The sequence below is a fragment of the Antedon mediterranea genome, chromosome 4 (assembly GCF_964355755.1).
Source record: "Antedon mediterranea chromosome 4, ecAntMedi1.1, whole genome shotgun sequence".
NCBI classification, from domain to species: domain Eukaryota; kingdom Metazoa; phylum Echinodermata; class Crinoidea; order Comatulida; family Antedonidae; genus Antedon; species Antedon mediterranea.
The window spans coordinates 8,352,864-8,363,375 of record NC_092673.1 but is presented as its reverse complement, the minus strand read 5'-3'; the positions used below and the strand labels follow the sequence as shown (position 1 = coordinate 8,363,375).

At 32.1% G+C, this 10,512-nt stretch overlaps 1 protein-coding gene across 2 annotated transcripts; it reads right to left on the bottom strand.

Annotated features, from left to right (window-relative positions):
- Positions 1-3,577: 3,577 nt before the first annotated feature.
- Positions 3,578-9,773, bottom strand: LOC140046537 (SNARE-associated protein Snapin-like). Of its 2 annotated transcripts, XM_072091222.1 has the most exons (5): positions 9,590-9,773; positions 8,753-8,799; positions 8,199-8,317; positions 7,491-7,585; positions 4,441-4,576 (listed from the first exon to the last, which is right to left on the bottom strand). In XM_072091222.1, exons 1-4 carry the CDS (start codon positions 9,760-9,762, stop codon positions 7,493-7,495), a joined length of 432 nt encoding a protein of 143 aa, XP_071947323.1. In that variant the 5' UTR covers positions 9,763-9,773; the 3' UTR covers positions 4,441-4,576; positions 7,491-7,492. The 2 variants fall into 2 exon arrangements, with proteins under 2 accessions (XP_071947322.1, XP_071947323.1); XM_072091221.1 differs by lacking the exon at positions 7,491-7,585 and having other exon boundaries at positions 3,578-4,576.
- Between the last annotated feature and the right edge of the window lie 739 nt (positions 9,774-10,512).

Genomic DNA, 10,512 nt, shown 5'->3' with positions numbered 1-10,512 from the left:
ATATGTTAGCTTTTTTCAAAGAAATCAAAAAGGTATATCACGTTTGTTCAAAGGTGGTTTGTAACATGTCACTTGAAAGGCAGGCCTGGACAATACTGGAGTATATACAGCACCATGTTCCTATAAAATACGATGAAATGCAAATTGAACATTTTATATAAGAATATCTAAATGTCTATCTATCTAATGTGGGTTCGTCCCATTTGTATTATGCTCTGTTATATATATAACAATAAATAAATATATATATATACATCCAAAGGCAAAATACATAAAAAAATACAATACTGTGGGTATCAGTGACAGCAAAAAAAGCGAAATGCTAAATCAAAACGATAAAGTAAACAACCAGAAACGTTAGCAGAGCTTTCCGGCAACAGTAGCCCAGCATAATAAATATATATATAATTTTTTCTAAACACATTAGGCATAGAACATTAATTAAACCGCCTGGTGATATACTGACATTTAAAATTAATTAATTTGAAACGATAAGATAAGGAAATGTGTGAGAACGAGAAAAATTCCCCCAACCGAGATTCGAACCCGGACCCTCTACTTGATATGCAGATGTTCTAACCATTAGACCACTGAGGCTTTCATGGTATTGTTCAAGCCCGATTGGATAGCGACTCTTTAACATTCTCGGCGTGGTACGGCGGAACAGCACTAGTCCCTCAATTGTACGCACACGCACCAGAGATCAAATTGATACGCCCTCATTCGCATTCACATGTCTAATTAGCATACAGGTGATATGGCATATTGTTATGTAAATGCCTTCTTTCTGTGTCGGCAAGAGCAAACAAGTTCGTTACATTTGTTTAATGTCGACAATTCAGGGTGGTGGGTGTAAACTAATTTCTCTTTGAGGCAAAGGTTGCATTTCTTGATATAATATACACTATAATATGCTTTAGTAGATCACAAGATGCGCCATGAGATTGAATAATCTTTGTTGATGTCCTTCAGTGTCCAAATATGTTTTCCGAGTTCAGTTGATTTTCTAGAACGTGTATGGCGGATCATAAGATGTGATTTCTGTACCGTTTTTAAAAGTCATGTTTAGTGAGTCCGAAATAAGTTTTCGAAACGGATTTGTCTTCGCGTTTAACTGTGGCTTGGTAAATACAGTATTAGATGATTGTAGGCAATTTCCGTTGAGCGTCGGCATTTGCTTTTGTGTTGTTTTCTACGGATGTTGATTCGTACTGGTGTAGTTGTGACTGTCTATTATCTGTTTCATATTGTTCATACAGCTGTAGCTAATCTTAATGGTGTTTCGGTTGAAGATTTAATTTAGTTTGTTATATTTTGGAAAGTGTTTGTCCACAGGGATAGGAATTTCTGTCCAATGTTTATGCTGACGTTTTTGCTGAAAGGTGGGTTGTGTTTTTTGCATTTACAACACCACAGGCGCCAAACATTACTTCTGAACCGCCCGGGTGATTATTCTGAAACTTAATAATATAGGCCTATATACATATATTTCTTTTTATATATTTTTTTTTTTATATGTTAAGTTTCCCACTGTCTTACAAATGTAGATCAGTATATAAATTATACAATTCGTCAATAAAATATATAAAAAATTACAAACAAAAAACTCAGCTACACTTGAGTATAGCCTTTTACACATTAGTTGTATTGTCTTTAGTATCTCTCTTTGTTTGTGTTTGCATTAATTACGTTTATTCACAGAATTGCGTAGTTTATTTAAAGTCATCTTCGCAATTAAAAAAATAAAATCAATAAATAATATAATAAAATACATTCATATGCTCTATAAGGATACTCTTATAAGTTTTTACAGATTGATTATTTAGTGCTGACAATATTTTTATTTTGTAATAAGAGTAAAGAGCAATTGAATATAGTTTGTTCTTTAGGCCTATGCTGCATTCACAATCAAAAACTATTTCTTTAAAGATGTATTGTCACTCTGATAAAATAATTCTTCAAAAAATTGTGTTGAATATTCCATTTTATGTAACATAATAGTTATCCACTTTGATCAAAAATTGGATTGAAAAAAATGTATTTACCTGAACAAATGTAATTTAAAGCAAAAAATGGTCAAATTTGCTGCCAGCCAATGGATTTTTGATTGAATTTAACCATTTATTTTGTCATTTTATAAGTGAAAACATTTTTGTTGGAAGTGATTAACTTTATTAAAACTACAAAATAACACATTGAAAGTCTAATTTAATTAATCTTCATTTTTCATGTTTTTGGGGGACAATACATCTTTAAAAGAACAGGTACTAATTTTGTTTCAATATCTCAAACCTTTTTTCATAGTAAAACATCACGTTTATATTTGAAAAACATGTTTTTCATCCTCTGATATTTCACATAATTCACATTTGTTGTATTTTTAATTTTCCATATATATAATTGTATATTTGTTGGTATGTAATTCTAATCAGTAATTTGTAATTAAGTTGCATGTGCATATTTTTGTTTTTCTCATTTGCATATTTGTGTTTTTCTCATTTTTTACTTTTCTCTACATTATGTAATAGTAATGTTAATGTGTAGTATTGAAGAAAGGTTTAACTTATTTAGAGTGTGCTTCAATCATACGTACATTATTGAAGCTATAGTCTGTTACAATAGCGCAAGTATGATCCTTGTTACGAATAATAATAATAATGATATGATTATTATTATTTGTATGTTACAATGTTTATATTTTTATTTATGTGTAAATAAATAAAGAAATAATGTTCCCTCATACGTAAATATTGGACTGCATTCAATTTTGATCGTGTTGTACAGGTATGATGTTGTTTAAAGAAATGAATAGAAACAAACATCGCAACTGACCAGGAACACCCTAACTACATTTTTCGATCTAGAAAACAAAGTCCTATAACTTTCTAGATAACTCAGATATCTGACTGTGTCTCTTGTATCATTGACCACAGTGTGGATATAGGGCTCAATCAGTCGCTTCACCAACTCATCTGAATTATATACTCGTAACAAGCTAATTTTCAAGAAAGGTTCTGACCTAAGATTGGAACATCCTGTCTTGTAAAATCCTCCTTGTGATTTCCAAAATGGGTGCTATTTTAATTAAATAACTTTGTAACCGCTTGTCAAGAGTATTGATCTTGGTGTCAAACAGTTCATAATATATACATTCCTATTTGCTTTAACAGAAAGTTTTGCCCAAAAAATGACAGTTTGACCTTTGACCTGGTCTTATATCTCTGTAGTGGCTTGTCAAAGAGAATTGAGATTAGGCCAAATTGTTCAAAATATGCTTATTTTTATTTGGTGTAATGAAATATTTTATCCTAAAATGACTGGAAGTGAGGTTATTGACCTATCCATATATCTTTTACCGTATCTAGAAATATTTGCTATTTTTCGGGAAAGACAATATCACATTATTAATCTTTAATTTGGATGACAATTAACAAAAATGTAACAAAAATTAAATAAAAAACTCGATATTTCTTATTGCTCGACATTCATAATTATCTTTTTTAATTTTCGGTTTTTATAAGTGTTTCTTCGAATTACTTCACAATGTAGTCCGACGGAAAAATAAAAGATACTCAGGTAGATATACTCACATATTATTCTTTTATTTACATTTATAATTCAATAAAATAATAGATCAGGTTAAACAATTCCAATAGGAAGGGTTTGGTATGTATATGTTTTGTGATAACCTATCCTGACAACCAAATAAATAATAATTATAATTATCATAATTATATGTTTAACGCAGTGGCTTACGACGATCTATCGAGCATGTGCAAACGAGTTCTGGGTATTCAGTGTGAATTTTTGGCAGGGTTGCACTGTAATTTACTTTCCATGAGTGACAAAGGTGTGATGCTCAAATTTTGATCTCATCATATGCGACCATTTAAAAACAAAATCTCTGTTTGCAATTTGTTTCACTTTGGGCTGTTTTTTAGATAGATTTGCCGAGCCTAGACGTCCAGAAAGAAGACAGGAATTTCAACACTAAACGTTCAACGCTAGAAATCAAATGTTTGCGCTATCGTTATCATTTCAAATTATTGAAATGATAACGATCATTTCAACTTGTTGAACTTTTAATGATTAACGATGATAACGTTGACAGGAAAACAGGCTTTAGGACAAGTTTAATGATAGTAAACATTAATGATGGCTGTCATTGGTTTACATAAACTTCAGATAACTTCAATTGTTAAATTTTGTCTAAATGTTTTGGCATTTTTATTTTTAAACGCATAATTAAATTATTAGGCCTAAATTATAAATTCATTTAATTGAACTTGTTAATAAATATTATCATTTCTTTTAATTATCAATCTAGGTGTATTGTATTTAAACCAAGTATAAACCAGCTAAACCACATTGTAGTCTACTATATTACTACTACATTCCTTATTCTCTCATCAAGTTTTAGTCTGATGTAATAATGAGCTATAATGAGCTATTGCACTGACATAGATTGATCAACAATACTTATTTCTGGCATCTGATTGACTGTTAAAACACTCAATACTGAGCTACGCTTTCCTGTATTCTTACTTATACGTTGATTTAGTTTCTGTAATCTATCCTGAAAAAAAAAAAAAAATATCAAGTTAGTATAAATTGAAACTAATGAAAGTTTAAGGGTTATACGACAATTTTGAAGCTGTAAAAACATGCAGAAGACACACACAAAATTAGTTAATAAAATTGTATTATAATTGTACAGTCGACTCCGCCTAAGTCGAATCTAATGGGACCGGTATAAAAATTCGAGTTACGCGAACTTCGACTTACAGATTTGCCAAAAAAAAATGCTAGGCCTAGGTTCACTCACTAGCCGCGCTATGGCTAGGCCTAGTGGACCCTGCCCTGTCGCAATCGCGGCCCACGCGATGAGCCTTCTTGAATTGAGTTTGCTTAGCTAGCTAGCTAGCTAGGCCTAATAAATGCTAAGCCTCTTTATCGGCAATGATAAACTGTATTTTCTTTTATGGTTTAAGCCCGAAACAATACAAAAACGTATAATAAATACATTTCGGTTTTTATTCGAAATCGGTATCCATTGTTTATTGCCATCTGTCTAGCACAAAATAGGTACCCACAAAACGCCGCTCAAGTTCTCAGTGTGGCCAGCGAGCGAAATGAAATTATGCTAGGTGGCAGCACAAAATTATGCCAGACACAATTAAGGCTAAAAGTGCACCAAAACAGTGAATAAGATGGCGGTTTATGTGTATGTTTTATGTACCACAAAAGTGGAAAGCCAAAAAAAAAAAAAAAAAAAAAAAGCTCTTCGGGTTTTCAGCCAAATTATGCTAGATTGTGTACAAATTATGCCAGATTTTTTCGCAATTATGCCAGATAATATGCTAAATCGTGGTGAATATGTTGTAAGTTTGCGTTTTTCAAATTATGCCAGATTTCCTAAAATTATGCCTAGCATAAATGCCAGATGCCAGATGGGTCAAAATTATGCCAGACGGCATAATTATGCCAGATTTGGCCACTATGCAAGTTCTCAACTCTGAAACAAGTCATACACTATACACTAGCGCGAGTTGTAGGACGCCGCCTATACTATACAACCTGCTTGAGAGAACCGATATGGTCCCACATTATCCCCTCTGTTGTTTGTTTATCGAAGAATTACGTACGTTTCATCGGCTTTTTTAGCGCGTTGTTGCCGCGTAATTTGTGACTTCGACTTATACGATATAAATCACTAAAGAATGTGTGTATTCGGACCGCAAAAAGACGTCGACTTAGACGAATTTCGACTTAGAAAAATTCGACTTACAAATAAAAATTACACAGTAATATATAGGAAAGAATTGGGACTTTCCAAAAAATTCGACTTTCGCGATTTTTCGACTTACGCGAATTCGACTTAGGCGGAGTCGACTGTATTAAAAAACATATAATCAAGCATAGTATAAGATTATAAAGTATATAAATGTTAACACACATGCCCACACAACAATTCACAATACAGTATACAGTAACACCTCCTTTGGGTCACTACTATATTGTAGGGGGGACACTTTCTTGTGAAACAATAAGGGGAGATATGTTTTAAACACATACGGCTAACCATTATTCAACATTTTGTTGGGTTTCCAAAAGTATCCCCATGGTTTCTACTGCTGTTGCAATGCAAAAACAATTAAATTTAGGATATGAATAAATAGATCATCAAGATTATTATATTTAGGGGTAATTTACAGGAGTTTGCATGGCCAATGGCGACATGAATTTAAAGTGTAAAGCAAATACTGTATTTTAAATTTGTTTTGTTGTACAAAAAAAAGAAACTATGTAAATACGTAAATTTTCATAAAAAAATCATTTTGATTTACTTTGATTGTCAATTGTACCAGCATTTTGTACATTCAGAAAGAGTTTTTAAGGATTTTAAAGTTATACTGCTTCAATACTTAAAGATATATTGTCCCCCTGAATTTTAATGTCACATATAGTTATTCACTCGGACAAAAAATTGGATTAAAAATAGTATTTACCTGAAAAAAAACTTGAAAAGAATGGGTTTTTAGTTGAATTTAACTGTTTATTTCCCCTTTTATAAGTGAAAAACCTTTTTTTAAGTTCTTTTTTCCTTTGTAAGTGATTAACTTTATTAAAAATTAATGCTGGGAAAATAGCAATGTATTCAAAACATTTTTTAAATAAACAATTTATAATGATTTTAAATACTGCTGTATTTTTAAATCATAAATAATGTCTGTGTCACTATGATTAATACATTGTTATAGTAGCTGACTACATGAACTGCAAAACATGAAAATTAGCAAAGTAAAAACAAAAAAAGAAATTAATAATAATAAATCATATATCACATAACATTTACAAGGGTTATTAATACAGTGCATGCAATCACACAAGACATTAAAACCTGTTTTTCTGTCAATTCTGAAATATTCTATATATACAGTACTGTATAGTAGTTAAATGGAACTGAAGTTTAGATTTGATTGATTATGTAAATTATGTGTTTGAATTGTCAGATGTCTTTTTTACAATACTTTATCCTAATGTTGTTTTAAATTACACATGGTAAAATGCTTTATATGGGTATACAAAAAAAACATTTTGACAGAAATACAGGCTTTGGTATTAATAATAATTTGTATTTTAATATTAACTTATTAAAGATATACTGTCCCCTGGAAAAATAATTTTACAAATGTTTTTGCAGAATATGCCATTCTAATGTCACATAATATTTAATCACTTTGATGACTCAATTTTGATTTAAAAAAATATTTACCTGAAAAAAAATGTATGACAATTGTTTGTCAGCCAATGAAGTTAAATTTAAACACTTATTTTGTCTTTTTATAAGTGAAATATTTTTTTTCCATGGAATTGGAAGTGAACAAAAAATTGCAAATGGCCTATTCTATTTAGCCTAATTTGTATAATCTTCATTTTGTCATGTTTTTGGGGGAACAATACATCTTTATAATACAGTATAAACCAACTTTCAGAGTTGAGGCCATAATGTTGGAGGTTCTAGCTGTGCTTTTTTCTTGGCTTTCTCTTTAGAAATATTGTAGTGAAGACGACTAAGACGATCCTGCATAAGCAATACAGTGTAATTTTGTCAGTTATCTAAGATGAATTATATTTAATTAAAGTACACTTTGTGGTCATACCAACATGTTTACTATTTAATTTAAATTATTCATTAGAATCAAAAGTTTTCTCTTTGCAGTATTTTATTACTTTAGTAATAAGAAAACGAGAGGTTTAGCAATATTTCCTAAACAGAAGGAAGCATCTGATTAATATCCTAACTTCTTCCTTTGGGGAAAACCCCTCAAATGTTTTACCAAGTGATTTCTTTTAAGAACAATGGAAATTTTTTTAAACGGCCATTGTTAAGAAGAGATAAACATCCTTGCCAAGTTGTTACATAAAATTACTTTTAGATGAGCGCCTCATGCTGGCTGCGGCCCTGAAAGACAATTCTTCTTTCCTGTTAAATCTATCCATTCAATTAAAACAGAATTGAAACTGTGTGAATTCATAAAAAAAAGAACCAAGAACCAATGACAAGAGCACTAGTGTCAGTCTGAGTTCAGCACACTAGAAAAGTCAAGAGCAAACAAGGGCTCCTCCTATTCCTTTACCATACAAGACATTTTGTTTAAAATTAAAGGTACTGATAATGTCCAGAATATACATACCTGAGCGTTATGTAAAATGCTATTTATGACTGTAATCTTGCGTTTACAATTTGTAAGTTTCTTAACATAACCATCAAGTTCTATTGGTGCTTCTTTTTCTGTTGCAAGCTTTTTTAACACTACAGTAAAAAAGAGAGTCATAATGTGGTAGAGTAGCAAACACTAGGGACTACAGTAAAAAAGAGAGTCATAATGTGGTACAGTAGCAAACACTAGGGACTTCTTGATTAACGTGCAATACATTCACCTCCTCATGGTGGTAGTCGACTAGTTCTTGTCCACAGGTATATGTTCCGATTTAATTTAAGTGGATGTTGTTAAGATGTATGTTGACACACCAGTGAACATTTTATGATATAATTACCTTTTTCTAGTGCTGCGGTAAACGAGTACATGGGCTAAGGCCAGAATAGCGTCAATAGTAGGCATACTGTAATTATTTGTATAGGGTCGTCATTTTATCGAAATTTATGAACAAAATGTAGGACAGTTACAGTATTTGAAATTAAAATTAAAATCAAGCAAGAGGTGATAATTTACTGTAAAATAGATACCTTCATCAAGATCATCTATGTGTTGACGTAATTCTACTTGGCTTTCTCTGAAAAAAAATATACAGGTTTAGGAAATAACAATGATAACTACCACACTGCTACACAATAAAAAAAATACAATATAAAAATTAACTATGCTAAAATTGTTATATTTTAACAACAGTATCATCACAAGTCAACTCTCAATGACTTGCCTGTACAGAAGAGCATTTTTTTTTGTATGGGTACGATTTGAACAGAATGTCCACCTTTGTAAAGACAGGTAAAAATTGAATGAATTCAATCCAAGTCTGCCCTAAACCGTCTAGACCAAAGTCCAGGAGGCCCTATGTCAAGTCGGCCCCAAGTCAAGTCAAGTCGGTCCAAAAAGACAATAACACTACAGACTTGAGTCAACTCTAGTACCAGTACTGCAAAGTGCATAGTTATTGCAAGGAAGAACAAAAAAATACTTTGCTATTATAGCCTATTTTCCTGTCGATCGTTAAGTTGCGTTGAGTTGACAGATTCAAGGATTTGACAGGAAAAGAAAAGGGGTAAAATATACGCACGTTTAAAATCGTAAAAATCTTCAATCGTTAAAGTTGAACTCGGTAAGGAAAGGACTTTCTGCCAAGCATAGCATAGTATAGGATAAGACTAGGATCACTAATACCAGGGCTCGCATAGCCAGGACTCACCAGGTATAGGCCTAGGCTCTACCCAACAAAGGGCCGCCCGCATCATACAGGCCGTCCTCGCTGCGTGTGCTGACGACTGAATTGAGTTTAGCCTAGCCTAGCTAGGCCTATTTATTGTATTATTAACCCGTGGGCCTCCTAGCTAGGCCTAGCCTACCTTACAGATTTTACTCTTAAGTCAACTTCCTCAACAGCTGGTCTCAGTAAATCTAAAAGACCTTCTGCCATAGCGTCTCTCTTATCTTTGTTTATCATCCCTTGACAATGCATATTATTAGAATCTTCAGGTTCATTTCCCTGATAAACCGTGTTGTTTTCATTTGACGCCATGTTAAGTTTTTAATTTGTTACGCCCTCTCTAGAGGTGGTAGGTACGCATCAAAGATCTTCTTAAGGACACTCTCGGAATTTTACGTGCGGTTTATGTAACACACATGGAGCTCATTTTATAGGGCGCCCTCTCGCTCAAACGAGTAGATTTATGGATCAGATATGTCTACTGTATTGTAACTGAATACTCAACTTTTTTCTTCACAATAGTTGCGGTAATGTGCGATTAAATTATAATAAATTATTTCCTGTACTTTGTATATCTCTATTTGTTTTAATTACTGAATATTGTTGTTATTATTGAATGTTTATCATCATCCTCAAAATCATCATCTAGGAGTAATCATCACTCACATCACTACCTACTTATTTATGCGAGTCGGTCCCTCTGGTATTAACAACACTAAGCGCATCGTATTCCGTTTTTGTTCTTGATATGTTCTTCCTTTTCATCCACCAGCAAAACAGTACAGATTAGGAAAATATAGTAGTCAAATAGTGTGTTATAAACAATTAAAAAAGAACAAGAAGTCACTTTTTGAAAATCACTACTTCGACTATTATTTTTATTGCAGTAATTTTTAGGAATATATTTATAAACAATCATAGGCTTAAGCCTACAGTCATGACATGAAACAGATTATGATAGTCAATTCTGGTACAATTCATACTAGGACTACTGCATTATGTACCCATCATTCGCCATGACATTCATTTGTTATTATAAATTATTTAAAACCTGAGATAGCA

Coding starts and splice junctions, on each gene's coding strand:
- LOC140046537 (XM_072091221.1), bottom strand. CDS start 9,762: ATGGCGTCAAATGAAAACAACACGGTTTATCAGGGAAATGAACCTGAA. Junction 8,800..9,589: donor TTAAGAGTAAAATCTGTAAG/GTAGGCTAGGCC, acceptor ATTTTTTTTCAG/AGAAAGCCAAGTAGAATTAC. Junction 4,577..8,198: donor GCATTTTACATAACGCTCAG/GTATGTATATTC, acceptor TTTTTTTTTCAG/GATAGATTACAGAAACTAAA.